This window comes from Cervus canadensis, chromosome 5 (assembly GCF_019320065.1).
Source record: "Cervus canadensis isolate Bull #8, Minnesota chromosome 5, ASM1932006v1, whole genome shotgun sequence".
NCBI lineage: Eukaryota > Metazoa > Chordata > Mammalia > Artiodactyla > Cervidae > Cervus > Cervus canadensis.
This window is the reverse complement of record NC_057390.1, coordinates 28,365,301-28,384,118: the sequence shown is the minus strand read 5'-3', so window position 1 is coordinate 28,384,118 and position 18,818 is coordinate 28,365,301. Positions and strand designations below refer to the sequence as shown.

The following is an 18,818-nucleotide window of genomic DNA, read 5'->3' as shown; positions in this document are numbered from 1 at the left end:
GGCCCGCCTCGCTGGCCCTTCTGCCCCGGAGTCGGCACCAGCCCTCGTAAGGTGACCTTCCCCTGCATAATTCACAGGCACCGGATTCCACCTGTAGTTCTTTATGGTGCCCCAGAGTCACAGATCTGAAAGGCTGTGGTGGGCAAGGGTGGGAAACACTGCAATGCTCTTGGGGTGGGGGTGGGGGGTGCCCCTTCCAGCCCCCAGCACTGCCTGGGGCAAGTGAGTGGCTGGAGCAAGCTGCAGAGATGAGCAGAAAGGAAGCTCACAGACCCCACCTTCGATTATTGGCAGAAACAAGACAGATGGTGCATGGAGGCAGGGACTCCCCAAATAATTGTTCGGCCTTTGGAAGCCTTACAGGACCCCCTGCCCCCACCACAAGACCTGCCTTCTCTCGTCTTCTCGGCTCCTGCCTGTTCTAAGGAGCCTGCCTGGCAGGGAGCTGGGCGGAAAGTGCAGGAGAGCGTGGAGCAGAGAGAGGGGCCACCTTGGGCACCCAACCCCAGGGACGGTGGCCTGAGTTTGGAGTGGTCCCCTGAGCAGACAGGGCTTACTTGTCTCCTTCGTAGAGGTGAGGTTTCCGCAGGGCCTGCGTGATGAAGGAATTCTCCTCCTTGCTCATGAACTCGGGCAGAGGCTGAGACAGGGGGCTCCAGTAGCACTCCTCACTCAGGGAGTGCAGCAGGACCCCAGCCAGGTGCTTGGCGGCCATCTGGCAGAGAGGGCGGGACTCAGAGGCAGGCACATGCTGGCTCTGCCCTGCTGGGCCTTCCACTCGCGGCCCGGCCACATCTGCCTATTGGCCACATGCTGCCTCTTCGGGAGGCCCACCACTGCACCCCCGAGGAGCCCCCTCCCTTCTCTGGGCCTCTAGCATTGAGCTGCCCCCACCCCTTCTGTTGGCCTTTGATGGCTCCCACTTCATCTTTTGTCCTCTTTCTTCTCTAGACAAGGGGTACATTTCCTCCTCCTTCTGGCCCCATGGAGCCTGGCATGGCTCTGAGTGTTCACAGGCCCTTGCAGAGCATAAGGCCCCCTGATACAAGCAGCTTTCTCTACCAGACACCTTCCTGATATTTGACAGAGAAGTCTAGAGTGAGAAGCAGCTGTGACTGTGATTCTGGGTGAATAAAAGCCTAAGCGGGCAGGCCTGAAGTGGGGCAGGAAAGCAAGCCAAAGTTCTTTATTAAGATCAGAAACCAAAGCCTGAGAATTAGCACACCATCGTGCTAGGAAGGGATGTCTGGAGGTTTCAGCACTGATCTAATGTGAGGGGCCATGCACAGTGCTGTGATGAGAAGGATGCTGAGGGCGTGTCCCAGGCTTGGAGGCAAAGAATGCTGCGGTTGACTAGCAATGTCTGCTGTGAGCATGACAGGGAGAGGATAAACATGCACACATGCATGCAACATATGGTCATCCCTGATTCAGGGGTTGCCTGCTAGGACTTCTGCAGCCTCCTGCTGAAATCAACCCCTGAATAAACCAGCCAGAGCCAGCACCTAGCCCTGGGGCCTCCTCCATTACCACTTTGAAGTTCTGAGTTGCTTTGGTCTCCACAGTGCGTAGCACCTCCCGGAGCTCTCTCATGCCTTTCACGATGTTCCTGGTGGGAAGACAGAAGAAGCAGAGTCGTTACCAGCCTAGTTCCCACAAAGACATCCTCATCAAACCCGAGGACGCTAGGAGGAGCCTGCCCGTTTGAATGCTATCTGACAACATCCAGTAATTGGTAAGAAAGGTCAGAATTGTAACACCAGGATCCTAGGGGCCCAGGACTTCACTGATAAAAGAATAGAAAGGCTTCCTCTTTCCTACAGCCCTCCAGAAACCCAGGCCTCCAGTTTACCATCAGAAAGAGACCAAGATTGGGTCTTTCAGATAGCCAGAGGGAATTTGTTATATGACACAGGGAGCTCAACTAGATGCTCTGTGACAATCTAGAGGGGTGAGATGGGGTGGGAGGTGGGAGGGAAGTTCAAGAGCGAGGGGACATAGGTATACCCATGGCTGATGCATGTCGATGTATGGCAGAAACCAACGCAACAATTGGTTTACACACAATTGTAAAGAAATTACCCCCAATTTAAAAAAAAAAAAGGGATCAGGTTATTTCAAAGATATTCTGGCCCAAGTGCTCTGGGCTGGTGTCAAACTTTCAGACTTGAGGTCAGCCTCAAATTCTCCATCTTCACCCACCACATCTGGTCTACACTGGAATCCATCCTCACCTCTCAGTCCTTACATCACCTGGGGCCTAGATGACAGCGACAGCTGGTCTCACCCACTCCAGTCAGCCCTCCGTGCCTCAAGCTTTTTAAAGTGTGATCCACAGTAAGAAATACGTTTGACACTGCAACTCTATATATATGCACACATTGCTTACATAAAACTGAAGTACGTTTCTTGAGCTATTATCTATCTATACTACGTGCAAGGCAATCCACTCTGATATTTTCTATTTTACATCTCCTGCAACTTCCCCTTCTTAAAAAGGCTTGCAGCAGCCCACTAAACAGATTTTGCAACCCACTGATGGGTGTGACCCGAGTTTGAAAAACTGCTGCCACTGTCCCTTGAGGACTCCACCTGACGTGCAAAGACATCTTGTTCCCCTCCAAGTTCGCTTTTCGTTGGTTCCCCCCAGGCTTACAGAATCCAGTTGAGGCGCTCAGCACGGCGTCCCAGGGCTGTCAGGCCTGCTCCTTGCCTCTCTCCCATGTCATCTCTCACCACTTGAGTTCTTTCTGAACAACTGTCCACAGTTCCCTATGTCAAGTCTTGGCACAGGCTTCCCTCACTGCCTTTAAGAGCCCTTCCCCTACACATCCTTAAAAAAAACCTGTGTTTTTACACATCACTTTCGATATCACCTCCTCCTTGCAGCCTTCCCAGGCCCTCCTGACTGTGTAGCTCTTGCCTCGTGTTAAGTCCTCTTTCGAAGCAAGCAGGGCACTGCAGTCACGTCCCATGTTCAGGCTGACCCCCTTCGCACTGTACACCCCCTGAGGGCAGGGTTCCTGTCTTCTTCCTGAAGCTCAGCCTGGGCATACAGCATGTGCTCCGCAAATGCCCTCACTTGTTCTGGGGGTTCTCTAGATCATAAGGAAAATCAGTAGCTGCCAGGCCAGCAAATTTAGAAATGAAAGGTCACAGAGGGTAAAAAGCCAAAGGTGACCGCTGGGGAAGTCACATGAGTCCCTCCTGCAGCTTTTATGCGTGAAACAGATTCCTGGGGACTTTGAGCTTGGAGCCATAAAAGGACAGACGCTCAATTCCTTGCCTTCTGGGAACCTCCGGTTTCCGACAAGCAAGCAAGCAACATTATAAATTCAGATCGCTGTTTGGAAGATTGAGAATGGAGACTAAGACCTGGGGGACAGAATAAGAATCACAGCGGTCTTCCCTAGTCTGTCTAGAGCTTCTGAAGAACCAGAAAGGGCAAGAAGCAGAGGGTACCACAGGGTCCTTAGAGACTTCACGTCTGGGGGCTGCTACTGAAGGTAGAGGTCACCTCTCTGGGCTGTGCACAGTCCTCTCCTCTATAAAATCACACCCTCAGTTTCAAACAGCATCTCCCAGACTACTATCATCTACATGCCACATCTACACTTTGGGCTACTAGCTGTACACCATTAGTGTTATTGTTTTGTGCAATAACTTTTCTTTATATCTTCTTTCTTTTTACTTCAGCAGACATCCCACCTTCATCAAACATACCTGAAACCATAGATTTGGTGTACAAGTTGTTTCGCTTCAGGTTTCGCATTTCTTTTTTGCTAATAAATATTACATACAGAAGTACTTCTTTTTTTTTTAGAAGTACTTTAAAAACTTAGTCTGTGTATCACTTACAACCATCGGTGTACCATTAGAGGTACTAAGGTGGGACCAGCAGCATTAGCATCAAGGGAATTTGTTAGAAATGCAAATTCCAGATCTGCTGGATCAGAAACTCTACTGTAGAGCCAGCAATCCATGTTTTATCAAACTTCCAAGAGGGCTCCAACGACATTCAAGTTTGAGAACCACTGGTTTATTAGATGATTCCTCAATGTCTTCCAGTTCTCCTGTGCTAAGCAATCAGGTTCCAGGAGGAACACCCTGACATGGAAACCCTGGCTTTGCAGCCAGATCCTAAATCTGCAATCTTAGGAAAGCAAGGTAGCCAATCTGAGTTCTAGTCTCCCTGTCTGCAGGAGGATTCCTCATTTGCTCACAGTGCTGTCAGGAAGGTGAATGTATGTGAAGCCCAGAGGACACTAGGCATGCGGTACAGACTCACTGAATATTAGCTATTTTCCCTATTTTCCTTTCTCCTTCTAATCTGGGTCCTAAACATCACGCTACTTATGTTTTAATTTGCCACATTATTTTGCATGGAAGTTCGAAAGCTAATGAGTAAAGGCAGGGGAAGGAAGTACCCAAGGGGATCCTCCAGTTTTGTGTCCATCTTTCTCCTTCCATCAGCCCCATCCCCACAGGGGACAGAAGGACAGGACTCCCTGGTAGGCAAACCACACCCAGGGACAGGCTGGGAGCCCCCACAAGCCCGAAAGCAAGAGTCTGCAGCAGAAGCCCTTCAAGCCCACCAAAGACTCTGCCTTAGAAAAGGACCCCAAGATGGACAGCAGGGGCAGCTGAGAGGAAAACCATATAGCAGCCACTATTAGAAGAGTGAGAAAAGATTGCATGAATTCTCAGAAGAGAGGAAATGGCTGGCTCTGGGAACTCAGTCTGCGGGAGAGCTCTGCTGGAGCAGTGGGGCCAAATGGCCACAGGCTGAGGAGGGCTGGACCCTGGGGCTGCCCCAGGGCCCCTGTGGCCCAGAGGAAGCCGGGAGCTCCCCGGACCTGTGGGTGATTTTCCACTCTGTAGGCTACCTGCCAGCCTCCTCCCTGGCAGCCTGGCCAAGGCTGCTACCAGGAGACCAGAGCCAAGAAGGGCTATGATCCCTTCTTCCCACTGCAAGGCAAGGACTGTCCTCTCTCTGCCTTTAGGTTCTACATCATCAACACTCAGAAAGCACTCCCAGGTCAGCGGTACTGGCATTGCCTGGGGATTTGGGAGAAACGCAGACTCCCAGGGATCCTGCTTCTCCCAATACACACACAGTTTAGGAATGAGCACTGTATTTTAACAAGATCTTGTGCTCCCAAAGTTGTGTATTTTTACTGTTTTCAACTCTGTAAGGGAACTAGGCACCTAAATAAGCTTCCAAGAATTTTTTAGCAAAGTAATCACCCTTAGGCATCTTTTGGGTAAGTTCCAATTTTTAGTGAATGCAGTTAAAGAGAAAAACCAACACAGGTTCTGGTGGCCAGAGCTAGACAGGGAGAGACCCAGGCTCCCGGGCAATGCTGACCTGTTCTGAAATGTCGGGAATGCCCCTCTGCCTCAGCGCACCCCTCGAAAATGGGAAGTAAGCTGGGGTCTCTCCCAACAGCCTGAATAAACCTGTCGCAGGTCTAAACTGCTGGTGCCAGGTAGAGCTGGGGCTTTTCTGAGCCCCGTGAGAGGCCACTTTGAAAGATCTCTTTGTTCCAATCTCTCACATTGACCTTTCTGAGCAAAGCTGACACTTTTAACAATATCCAAACAGGAGCCTCCAACAAACCCTGGCCCAGAATCAGGCTGCATGCAGACGAGCCAGGAGGCCATGGATTCCAACTCAAGCAAACCCTGGCTGGTCAGGAGCAGAGAGAAAGAGGAGATGTGCGCGCAGGCATGGGTCAACGGAAACAACTTGTCTTAGAGCGGCCTGAAGGTGGGCCATGCGAGGAGGTGGCAAGCTCCCCACGATCCCTGGTCAGCAGCAAGCAGTGGGGTGGATTTTGCAAAGCACTTTATCTCATCCAGTCTTTGCAACTTCTAATGAGGTTGGTGAGGGAAGCTTCATATTCCTGGGTACCAGCTCAATGCTTCAAACACAGGAGGCACTCAAGAAAATCACTGTGGAATAAATCCATCCTCATTCTCCAAGGGGAAAATTAAAGCCCTGAAGATGCCTGCCTTTTCAGGCCATCACTTACCCTATGGAAAAGGTGGGCTCCCTGCAGGCACCAAGAGATCCAGATTTTACTCCCTTCTAGCTAACCAGACCCTCCAGAAAGACAATGGTGTTCTGACTTGGCACAGTTACACTTCCCTTTCCTGGCTATCTGAACTCCAGGACTCCCTCGACTAAGTATTTTCAAAGGGCTCACTGTACACCAAGTACCTGGATATTGTCCGACTTGATGGACATGAGTTTTAGCAAGCTCCGGGAGTTGGTGATGGACAGGGAAGCCTGGAGTGCTGCAGTTCATGGGGTCGCAAAGAGTCGGACATGACTGAGCGACTGAGCTAAACTGGATATTGAACACCAAGTATCCTGTTCTCAACAGGCATCCAACTATTATAGGGGGAATGAATTAAGAGACTGAATGATGAATGAATAGCTCATTTATGGGCTTGCACGTAAGGAGTTCATGGTCTATAAATTTAGCCATTCCCCTGATTTATTCAAGAGCTTAGCAAAATATTTTGCATACAGTAGGGTGCTCAACAAATTTTCTTGAGGGGGAGAATGAGAAACAGGGAATGAGAAAATACATGGAATTACCACTGAATGGAACCTAAACAGGCTGTGGTACGCACAGCCCCGGCCAGAAGTCTCCGTTTCAGGGCTGGCACTGCTAATCGCATATGAGAGATTTCTGGTCAAAGACCCAGAAATGCACAGCCAGATCCCAACAGCTGGAGGACTGAACCAGAAGACAGGGTCAGGTGAAGTTCAAATGGTTATCAAGCTATTCTTTCCTGCCACAGAACCACATCATCAGTTTCAAAAACGAAAGCTCTCCTTTTCACTCCAAACCCCAGAAAAAGACTATGACACTTCCGTGCAGGACCCTGAGGACATCCAGGCAACGGGACCTTTCTAGCAAGGTGGGGGGTGGGCAGCGGGTAAGGACGGTAAGTAAAGGCTGTGCACTGGGAGAGGCTGGAAGGATGTGCCTTCTCTGATGGGCCTCCAAGTTCTCCCTTCGCCTAAAGAGGTCTCTTCCGGGACCACCAGGAGGCTTTCCTGGGTTTCGCTGTTGGGGGACTCTGCTCCCTGGATGCCCTCTTGAGCCATCTGTCTCCTGCCCTCCCCCAGCACTGCAGATACTGGATGGCGGATGAGAATACTAAATTACTGCTGATTGGATACACCCCTCACTGGGTTCTACTCAACAGCAGGCTGGGTTTTCTAAGGTACCTACACACACACACACACACACACACACACACACACACACACACACAGAGTAAAAAATTACTGCTGATTGGATACACCCCTCACTGGGTTCTACTCAACAGCAGGTTGGGTTTTCTAAGGTACCTACACACACACACACACACACACACACACACACACACACACACACACACTAAAAGGGAGAGTGTTTTCATATGGCTTCACAGCCTGCCAAGCCCTGTGACTCCCTTAGAAAACACACATTCCCTTCTCTATTGTTTGGTTTTGGTACAAAGAACATATATTGCTTTAGTGATTAAAAAAAAAAAAAAAATGAACTTTTTTTTTTCCCAAACTTTTTTTTAAAGAGCATGCACAAAACATTCAGCCCACCTGTTTCAACACACATAACCCAAGCTGGCTCCCAGACCTGAGCCAAGAATGGGCTCTGTACATCTAGGGAGAAGGAAGGGAAAAAAAACACTGCAAGGAGAAATGGCCCCTTGCCCACTGTGGGGGAAGGAGCCAAGTCAGCTCACATTCTTTTCTTGGGAGATGCTCACAGACCCAGTTCTAGTGAGGACAGGGTCATCAACAGTTTCCCCGGCATTGCACCACCCTCAGCTACCACCTGCTGCTTCACTCCTGGAACTGCTTCGTGCAAAGCAGAACCAAGTCTCCCCCACAGCCAAGACCTTGGGCTCACCAACCCCCAATTGAAAGATGCCTCCTCCTGGCAGTTGGCATCTGCAGAACTGCCTGGGGCGAGGCTCCAACCAGAGTCCACGGCTGCCCTCTGGTGGCAGCAAGGGGGAAGTGGAACCCAGGTACCCCAGGTCCCTGCCCCTTGGGAGGGGCCTTCTAACTCTGGACTTTCAGGCCAGCACTTTCAGTCCCAGGTCAATTAGGAACTCTGCCATCAGTCACAGAGCAAGGGGCAGGAGTCAGCTGGGGAAATTAACTGCCGGATCAATAGGGCAAGGCCCTTGGAAAAAATGAATGTCCCTCAGACAGTGAATGAGTAAGCGGGCAGCATGAGGGAGGCCCAGGCCTCAGTGAAGCTCCGGATTAAAGGGGAAGCACTGTCTGGAGGCCAAGCAAAGATCACTCACACTGCACAGTGGACAGCACCACACCCTTTAAGTCATGGCAGATCCTCAACTGGAGGGATCAATCCTCAATCCTCAGCAAGTTGGGCCCTGGGAGCCAGCACGACTTGTGGTCATCTGGCCCCTGGGACTAAGCACCCCATTCTCAGCAGGGTCTCCTCTGACCCTCTGAAGCCTGGGTCCACACCATGCCCACAAGGGAATGATTCCAAATGATTCCAAATGGCTCTCAGATTCCAGCCCAGAGTCTGGGAAGCAGATACCACCACCTCCTCCTGTTCTTCAGGCCCTAACGAACGTCCTCTAACACCCAACAGTGCCTGAGCCCCAGGGTCTCCATTCCACCCAGCCGGTCAGAACAAAGTGTCTCCCTAGACTCCACTCTGTCCTCGGCGGCACCCAGCTCCCTGCCTTCTGTTCCTCCAGCACAGAGCACTGCCCACCATCCACACATGGCTCCTACAGCTCCCCCTCAGACGTGAGCTCAGTGAGGAGGGTCCTCGTCCGGCCCGGGGGGTTGGGGGTGACACTCAGGGGGCTCTCAGAAGCAAGCTGGGAGATGAGCTGCTGTCTCTTCTCAGGGCTTTTCCATCTTAGCCCCCTTTCCCCTACTGGGCTGTGACCTCTTTCAACACAGCAAAGGGTTTCCTCCTAACCCTTCCGAAACACCCCAAGAGCCCAGGCAATGGAAGTGAATTTAACCACCAGGAAAAGGCTCTGGAGCCCGTTAAAAGACTCTCCAAACCTGCCCGGGAGACGGTGACGGGGTGTCAGGTATCCGCATTCCAGCCTCCCCCTGACCTCCTGCCCCTCGCACCCTGAGCTGAGACAGCGGTTCTCGAGCGCGGTGTCAGGCTGTGGGGTGGGACAGACACAGTCAGCGCCACGTTTGGTGGCAATACCACCTGTTGGCCTTGTGACTTTGGGCAAGTTCCTTAACCTCTCCTTCAGGAAAATGGGGATATTACTAGTTCCAACTTTAAAAGATTACATGTAAAGGCATCAGCATTCTGCCTGACATGCAGCAAGTCTTCAACAAATATTGGCAACTATCAAGAAGAAAGGTGTAAAGACACTATTCAAAGCCCACCCAGGCACCCAGGACTACTTTCTCTCTGTCACATTCCAGGGTCACTCTGGGCTGGATGAGCTCACAGGAAACAGAGAGGGAAGGGCTGAGTTGCTTCCACACATCCTGAGAACTGCTCCTCACACTCAGGCTTTCAAATGTTTGGGCTGTTTGCTGGGGAAAAAAAAAAATGATGATTCAATCTATTTGTCTATATGTGGGAGGCAGGGTGGAGCAGGGGTTGGGGGAGTCGGCATCCTGGCTTTAAGGACCAAAATCTGTGCTTCAGGAGGTAGAGGACAAAGACAGGGGAACACAGTGACAGCCACAGAAAATGAACTGAAATGACTTGGGCTTTCCTGGCGGGGTGATGGTTACTGCCTCTGCCCACAAAGGGCACGCACACACACACACACACACACACAGCCTGAGTGTGCGGAACAAAGCCAGGACAGGAAGCAGGCCCACTCTGGGGAGGAGCAGGCCTGGTTCCGGAAGAGGAGCCACTCTCTGAGAATGTGACTCAGGGTCCCAGAGAAGGAAGCGGAGCCCTGACTCAGCAACAGCAAGGATCACCAGGACCCTGTCCTTCTCCCACACCCCCCACAGGTGCCAAGGCTGCCCTCGGACACCCCTGAAACCTTAAGTGGCATGGGTTTCCAGGCCACTCAAATCTGAAGCTGGAACCCCAGGGAGTGATATCAAGCAACTGACTCCAGCTCATTTGAGCCCTGGCCCCGGGGGTCACATGACCTCCTTCACAGAGCACATGGTCCAGCTTGGCACACAGCAGGTGCTTGATAACTGCTGGCTCTCTCCTCCCCTCCTGGCTGTCCACGATGCTCACCTTGACCTCATCACACCAGCAGAGAAGCCGGTATGGGGAAGGTAGCAGGGGGAGAAGGGAGGGGACCTCAGTGGCGAGGGATTAACAGAGCTCTGAATTCCACACTCCAGTGTCTGTTCATTCCCACTCTCCTCTTGGACCCTCACGTCCTGGGATGCAAGACAAACAGAAAGCCCCTATTAGAGGTGAGGGTGGGGGCAGAGGAAAAACTCATTCAGGGCCACTGAGTGGCTCCCCATTCCTTAGCCCTGCTCTGATGACCACCGACTCTTCAAACCAGAAGCTGAAACCACACATATCAAGCAGGGGCATACTCGAAGGAACACACGGCAGGCGATGAGCACCTCGGGGGGCGGCCATGGGGTCTTAACCTGGGCATCTGCTGTGGGCAGTGTAGCCTGCTGGTTAATGGTGTGAGGCAAGACCGGCACACACAGTCCTAGCTCTGCTCCGGACAAGTCACTTGTGTTCTCTGAGCCTCAGTTTCCCATCTGTAAAGTGGGGATGGGAATGACAGTACTCACCTCAGAGGAGTGCTGGAAGGACAAAATACACAAGCAAGCAAGGCGCAAATTCAGCACTTAGTACGTGGCATTATTAGCAAGAGGAGTATTTCTTATGAATGAATGAAGGGCACAGAACACTAGAATCAGAACCATCTGGGGACTCACTGGCAGTCCAGTGGTTAGGGCTGGGCGCTTTCACTGCTGCGGCCCAGGTTCTATCCCTGGTCGGGAAATTAAGCTCCCACAAGCCATGCAGCGCCCTCAAAAAGTGTCCCCTCCCCCCAAAATCTATTCCTCTACTCCACAGGGCTCCCCTACAGAAAAAGAGCACCTCTTCTGCTGCGAGAGGCCCTGACTGGAAGGAATTCTTAAGCAGAGAGCAGGTGTCAGCAAACTCTTTTCCGTAAAGGGCCAGGGAATAAATATTTGGGGATTAGCCATCCAGTCTCAAACCCAACTACTACGCTCTGGGGGTGAGATAAGATGCAAATAAGGGGTACAGCAATGTGCCAATAAAACTTTGTTTGCAAAAACAGGGTGACAACAGTCTCCAGCTAAAGGGAAGCAGCCAGGTGGCAGCTGCCTGAGCAGTAAAAACAGGAACCAGCCTGCCAGGCCATCATCTCACTGAAACTGAGGTTCAGTAATCAAATGAGAACAAAAAAGCAGATGGTGGATGGAGCTAGAACAGACAGGGTGCCGCCCAATGGCCCCCTTGGCCCCACCTCCCTGGCCTGGTTGGTGTGAGGCACCCAGGGGCAGCCAGGCCAGTACCGCCCTTGGGAAGAAAACGGCCTTGGCTCTCTGGGCCCCCTGATCCTCGCTTCCCAAATGGGGACACCACCACCTCCCCGGCCTAGCACTTGAGAATTTTTTTTTAAGTGTAAATTTAAAGCTTGAGGCAGCAGCCCATCTTGCTGTGGAGTGCTTCTAAAAAATAATACAAATAAATGATAATGACTTTCTAAGCAGCTGTGATGAATAGGGTGCTAGGCTGGGTGTTCACGTATGAGGGAAGAACAAGGAGGGAGCCTGTGTCCCTGGCCGGGACCGTCTCCCTTTTCTTACCATTTGGAGGACAGGACTCGTGGAGCAACCCACGGCCTCTACCAGGAGGGCGGGATAGGGAGAAAGGAGGGGGCACAGGTCTCCTCCAGGCTAGGGTCCAGCTGGGGCAGGCCCACCTCCGGCCATCTCAGCCACCTCTGCCTCCAGGGAGTGGCCTCTCCACGGCCTGCTCCGCATTCTGGGCAAGAACTCTGCTTCCTTCTCTTCCAGGGATTAAGCGCTGAAGCATAGAGCTTCCAGCATCCCAAATGGGATGTGGCTCTGATGGGACTAGGATGCCTGCTGGATGGAAAAGCTGTCTGGGCCACAAACCATGCCTCCATCCAGCTGTTCCCCCTCTGAGTCCCACCCCAAACAAGGGCTCCGTGTCAAACCAAGCTGAACATTTTATATGCCTTTGCCTCCTCCTGAAAATTTACCAGCTGCATTCAAGCTCGTTGGAGTTCCTGAAGGGTCTGGGAAGTTTTTAACTCACTGTTTCCCAAGTGTATTTGGCCTTGGAGCATCCCAAGTTCCCCATCTAGAATCCTCAGCCCCATCCTATCTTCTGCCCCACCCAGACTCCTCCTGTCTCTGGGAATCTCCCTTCCCTCGAAGCCCGGCTCAAGGATGACTGTCCCAGCCACGCAGCCCACCAAGTCCTAAGCCCACCCGCTGGTGTGGGCCTGGCCATCTTCGCCTGACCCCACAGGGAGCAACTTCACAGGGAAAAGAGATGAGCAAAGGTACCAAAGAGGCTTGCAACCAAGCCCTGAGTGGAAAACTCAGGCTGCAAAGCAGCGTATTGTAAATTATGATACTGTTCTGTTGTTGTTTAAAAAAAAAAGAAAAAATACACCTGTATATCTATACATAGGAAAATGTGAAAAGACATATATCAAATGTTAATAGTGATTATCCAGAGTATGGGAGCTGGAAAATTTTCTTCTGTACAGAGTCAGACTGTAAATATCTTAGGCTTAGAGTCATATAACTCTGTAGTTGCTCTAATGCAGCCATAGATCTAGAAGATATCTAAACCAATGGGCGAGCTATGTTCTAAAAAAAACTTTACCAAAGCAGGTGACTGGTCAAAAGGTCATAATTTGCCAGTTTCTGATCTGAAGATTGAATATGTGATTTGTAATTTGTCTACTTTATGTTTTTAAGTATTTTTCAAATTTTCCACCATAAACATATTACTTATATAAACTAGGAAGGAGGCAGTGATTAATAAATTGTTCATTTTGGGGAAGGGAGGGATAAAAATTAGGTATTTGGGATTAAAATACTCATACTACTACATAAAAAATAGATAACCAATAGGGACCTACTGTATGGCACAGGAAACGATAATCAATATTTTGTATTAATCTGTAAAGGAAAAGAATATCATGTACATATATGTATAACTGAAGCACTTGGCTATATACTTGAAACTAACACAATTCTGTAAATCAACTATATTTCGATAAAATTTTTCTTAGAAACGCTTGCACTGCGCTGTGAGAGCTTACAAAGCAGCCTCTCCCACACATCTTGGTGGCACAGAATGGAAACCCCTACGAGGTCCAAGCTGGCCACCTCTGTAGCTCCAGCAGGATTTTCCTGTAGCTCAAATGGTAAAAAATCTGCCTGCAAGGCAGGAGACCAGGGTTTGATCCCTGGGTTGGGAAGTTCCTCTGGAGAAGGGAATGGCAATCCACTCCAGTATTCTTGCCTGGAGAATTCCATAGACAGAGAAGCCTGGCGGGTTACAATCCATGGGATTGCAGAGTCGGATACGACTAAGCGACTAATACACACATGAGGTCTAAGCTGGCCATCTGTATTGAAATGACCAATGCTCATACCTTTTAACACAGAATGCTCCTCTTTTAGAATTTACCCTATAGGTTCCCACTGAAATAATGCACCAGTACAGTACTGTTCTGGACTCTGGCATATGTTGAAAAGAGCCCAAGTCTGGAAGTGACCTATTTGTTCCTCAGTCGGGAACTGAGTAAACCAACTGAGGACATCTGAAGTAGGACATCTGAACTACAGGATCCTACAAACACTACGCAGCAGAGTGAAGAAAAGGCAGCTCTGATGTGGAACAATCTCCAAGAGATACATTTTAAATGAAAAAAGGCAAATGGGAGAATATGTATTTTAAAAAGGAAGAAAATACGACATGCATATAATCACTTAGGAACGCTGCTAACTATCTTGGAATGACACAGGAGCCTAGGAACACTGCCTACAGAGGAACCAGAAGGCAGGGGATGGAGATGGAAGGGAAACTTATTGTCTCCTGTACCTTTTAAATTTGGTATCCTGTGTAAGAATCTTCTATTCCAAAAATGCAAAAATGTTAAAAGAATGAATATAGTGGAATTTAACAAAATGAATCACACCAAAAATGACGCAGGGGCTTCAAAAGCCTCTAGCCAGTTAGAGCAAAGAAAGCTCTGTGATCCTGACCCTGTTTCCTCACCTGTGAGGAGGATGTAACACCTGTGTGGCAGGCCCGCCTCCACCTGGGAGGCTTGAGAAAGGCGAGGCGTTCGCCCAACCTGCAGAGTGACCAACTCCATTTAGCACACGAGTCCCCACTCCCCCCGCTCCCCTTGCTTGCCTGGATGTCCTCATGGCCCCAGACCACAGTGTTTGCAGGAGATGGGAATGATGCCAAGGGAACTGAGGCACAGGAAGCCCAGGCCCCTGCCTGCCAGTCTCCGACCTGATGGAGGCCTTGAGCCCTGTAGAACCGCCAAAGACCCAACGCCGCCAGCAACACACCCTCCTGGCTGGGTCGCCTCTCTCTCTGTCTCCATCACCACCAACACACCCCATGAAACAGCACGCTGGGCCTGGCACCTACACCCCCAGCCCCACCCCCACCGGGTGGAAATATCCACCAGGCTCTTCACAAGAAGGGCGCCCTTCTTAACCCCGAGGAGCAAAAGGCTAAGACAGGGGTTCTCGGCCCGTGTTTGTGCATCCCAGGGCTCTCCAGTCGACACACAGGAGAATGAGCTTCTTGCCACCTCATCTGCAGGCAGCTGCACCCCCAAAATGATGCCGAGCTTTACTTTCACATCTCCCCTGGCATCTCAGAGCCCCCTGAAAGATGGAACAAGCAGGAATTGCCTTTTTCATTATATTTTGGAGAGAATGAGGCTCAGAGAAGCAAAATGACTTCAGCCGACACGTCAGGCAACAGCAACCACCTCCAGACTGCCTGGCTCGCTGTCCTTCACGCTTCCCACACCCTGTCAGGCTCCCAGAACCTCCTCTTCTACAGACGACCATCCCGCAATACGCACAGGCATCACTGCTTCAGCAGCTCCCTGAAGCCGGCCCCTCTCCCAAGCTCTTGGGCACGCTCATCTGACAAGACAGGAACAAGCCAAGCCCCCACTGTCCTCTCCAGCGAGTCCACACACACGTGCCCAAGAGACAAGGGGGACCTGATTCAGCGAGACCAATGTGAGCAGCTCCCGGGACTGGGAGAAATGACCAGGAACTGCTCGTCTGCCGGCGACCTACCCCTTCTTCAGGTTCGTCACATAAGCGCTCTGGAGGGCGGCTTCCAGGAAGTAGGTGAGCTCGTAGTCGACTGGGTGCGAGCCTTTCAGGTGCCGGGATGTGGTGTTACTTGTGACCTGGCAAGGGGAACACAGAGAGCGCTGCTGTCTGCAGGTGCCAAGGCTGAGGGGCTGGGGCCAGGGTCAGCCCAGGCCGGGGCAGCGGCTCTAGCACCTCCCAAGCCCCCAGGCACCTCAGGGACACGTAATGCAGTATTCAGACCCAACACAACCTGAGCTGCTTCCATTTAAAGTAAGTCTACAACATAATACTTTCCAGCAATATTAACTATTCACATTAAACGTTACAGGAGTATCTAAGGGAACACAGAGACTAGGAATGGTTATGGAAGAACCTCAGCATCTTCTATGCTTTAAATCGAGTGGATGGTTTCCTACCCACTAAGTATTATGTTGTATGATTTGAAGACAGACTACATGTCATTTTATTATACTCTGTCAATCTATAATATACTAGACCAATGCTTTATCTAAAATGCTTTGATTTTGTATATCATGACAAATTTTACTACCATATGTAATAAATGTACATTTTTGTACTTGCAGAAACTGCTGCTAAATTTTAAGGTTGTTCGGTTTTAAAGGCACTGATAATGGATATGTAAGAAGTCCATGCTGTCTGTCAAATAAAACACTACCCTTCAGAAAAAATAAATAAATAAATAAAATAAGTCTAAAGCATTCTCTGCATGCAAATGCCAGATGCCGATAACAGCCCTCCAATGCTGGTTTTATTTGCACTTCAGAGGAAATTGAGGCTCAGAAAGTGCCTGGGAACACAAAGCTGGCTTGGGCCATGATCTCAGACTCAAGTCTGGCCAGCTACACATTCTGGGCTCTGTATTCATTGGTACATTCATTCAACAAGCACTCAAGTGCCTACCAAATGCCAGGCCCTACACTGTCCCTGTCACATACCAGGAAACCTCAGAACAGCTAGATGGCGACTCTGGGTCTCTGGGGAAGCTGAGGAACAACTGTATTATTAACTGAGCTATCACTTAAGCTCAGCTCTGAGAGGGCCTGCCTTCACTATGCCACCTCCCTCTCTGATCCAAGGGAAAAAAAAAATCAACGAGCCATCCACCTTATTTTTCAGAAACTGAAGTAGGTTTAAGAAGGATTCTTAGTTTCTCAGAGGTTGGGGCTGGGTCTTAGAAGGGACACCCAGTCTTCCTGAAAATGCACAGGGTTCCACGGCCTGCCCTCCCTAGACCCACATACCCAGTTATCCAGGCCCATCTGTCAGCCCAGAGTCCCCGGGGTGCTGATTCCAGCCCTGGACACCATTATAGCTCATCGCCTACATCATCCCGTTTAAAGAGTCCAAAGGCCAGGCCTCTACTGAATGGGTCACTTTCTCTTTTCCCTAAATGCTTCCTCCAAACCATATGTAATTTAAATGGGAAGAGCTTCTAAAACACTGCATGCGACCTTGGCAGAGGTCAACGCAAGTCTCCAAGTGGACCTGTGCCAGGGAATACACTCGAGTCCTGTTTCTGCTGCTTTAAGAATGGGCCTCCTCCCCACCAGGGGGTCCAGTAAGGGACTGCCAGGGCACCTGAGAGTTGAGAAGAGTGTCTACAAGGACTGTCCTGACTGCACCCTTCCAAGGGGAGTGGGTGATGATGATCAGTCACTAAGTCATGCTCAACTCTTTGAGACCCCATGGGCTGTAGCCTGCCAGGCTCCTCTGTCTATGGGGGGATTTTCCAGGCAAGAATACCAGAGTGGGTTGTCATTTCCTTCTCCAGGGGATCTTCCCGACCCAGGATCGAATCTGTGTCTCCTGCAGTGGCAGGAGGATTCTTTACCACTGAGCCACCCGGGAAAGCCCTCCAAGGGGAGAGGAGTGGGCAAATAGACTAATCTAAGCCTCATCTATTAAAGAGGGATGAATATAATATCTACTTCATAGAGCTGTTGTGAGGGCTGTCTCAAACAGGGCTGTCAAATTTGGTCATATAAGCTGAGCTCATCAAGGAGTTTGCCGGCTCCCCACAGACAGCGTGGACTCTTCTATTTATTAAAACTGTTTTCTGGCAGTAAAGAGTCTCATGCTAACAGGATCGGGATACTATAAGGAGTTTCCAGAGCATCTTAAGGATGGGTGCAGGGCCCTCTTTTCTAATTTGCACAAGCATGACCTACGGGGTTAGCTGGCGGGACTGGTGGGCTGGGTGGTGCATAGATACGTGTGCTCGGCAGAGGGCAGTGATGACTATGGAGTTGTCACTTCCAGCTTACCTTCTCCAATTCCTGCAGGAACACCTGAGCGATCCAGGAGGCTCTCTCAAAACAGGTGATCACTTCCTCCTCCCTCTCAGTCAGGCGGGGGCGGGAAGCAATGGAGTTGGGCAGGCGTTCCAGGGAGAGGCCTGCAGGAGGAGGGGAGCACTTCGGACCTGCCCTGCTTGAAGGTGGGGGCGCCCAACTCCAGGCCCCTCTCAGGGGCCCAGGGTGGCCTCATCTGAGACTCTGGAGCAGCCAGTGGAAGGCAGAGGTTCCGGGGAGCGGGGGGGAGGGCCTAAAGCAAGAATGGTATCAGCAGCGGCAGGCATCAAGCGGTAGGCAGACAGCAGGCACCCATGCCCTGGTGGCACCCCCATGCCCAACTCCTGCCTGGCCTTCCAGGCAGCACTCCACGAAGCAATCCTGACCCCTCCCCAGGCACTCACCATGTCTACACCCTGGAGTGGTTACTTACATCCAACTCCTCTCCCCCAATAGTTCAACCTGGGCAAATGAGTGTCTCTGGTGTGTTACAGTGACACAGTCCTCGCACGTGGTAGACGCTCGATTACATGGCATTTACACACAGACCTCTTGAGGAACCAACCAATCTCTACCCCGCCTGCGTTATACGCTCAGGTCCTATGTGCCTGCAGGGGAATCTGCTGTTTTTGTGTCCCTGGCATTCACGTCCCATTGTTTTAGCAGCAGCACCTCATTTTCCTTTTGAGCGTCCATCCTGCAGCCTCGCCCCCATGGTTCACAGGGTAAAGACCCCATCCCACCTCCAGGGCAGGCATGTGATCCAGGCTGACTTATCATCAAGCCCACAGTGACTAGCTAGGGTGTGCAGGTGGCCAGGTGGGGCCAAGAGGAATTCTCACCCTTCCACTGGGCTTGTTAAGCTGCTAAGAAGTCAGACTGAAAATGTTAGGGAAAGCTGACCTTAAAACAAAGCTACATAACGTGAATGTCATTAACATGATGGTACACTTGAAAATGGTTAAGATGGTATATTTTATAGTATGTGTTTTCTTACCAAAATTTAAAAAAAATTAAATATAAGAAAACATAACTTTAAAGTCAAAACAAAAACAAAAATCCCTAAACTATAAGAAACCAGGAAGAGAAAGCTGTGGAGGAAAACAACTATATTTATATCTGTTGTGTTTTTTTCAAGACAGGAAAAA

The 18,818-nt window shown here is 50.5% G+C and overlaps 1 protein-coding gene across 4 annotated transcripts in view; it reads right to left on the bottom strand.

Moving 5' to 3' along the window:
• The window catches only part of TTC7A (tetratricopeptide repeat domain 7A), a 120,072-nt gene that overhangs the window by 73,486 nt on the left and 27,768 nt on the right, over positions 1-18,818 (bottom strand). For 3 of the 4 annotated variants that reach the window (XM_043468495.1, XM_043468496.1, XM_043468499.1), the window contains 4 exons: positions 17,644-17,774; positions 15,338-15,453; positions 1,531-1,609; positions 558-715 (listed from right to left, as the gene is read on the bottom strand). In XM_043468495.1, coding sequence (XP_043324430.1) covers positions 558-715; positions 1,531-1,609; positions 15,338-15,453; positions 17,644-17,774 — 484 coding nt within the window. Of the gene's footprint in view, positions 1-557; positions 716-1,530; positions 1,610-2,234; positions 2,349-15,337; positions 15,454-17,643; positions 17,775-18,818 lie in introns of those variants that run through there. The other variant, XM_043468498.1, reaches the window with a different exon arrangement.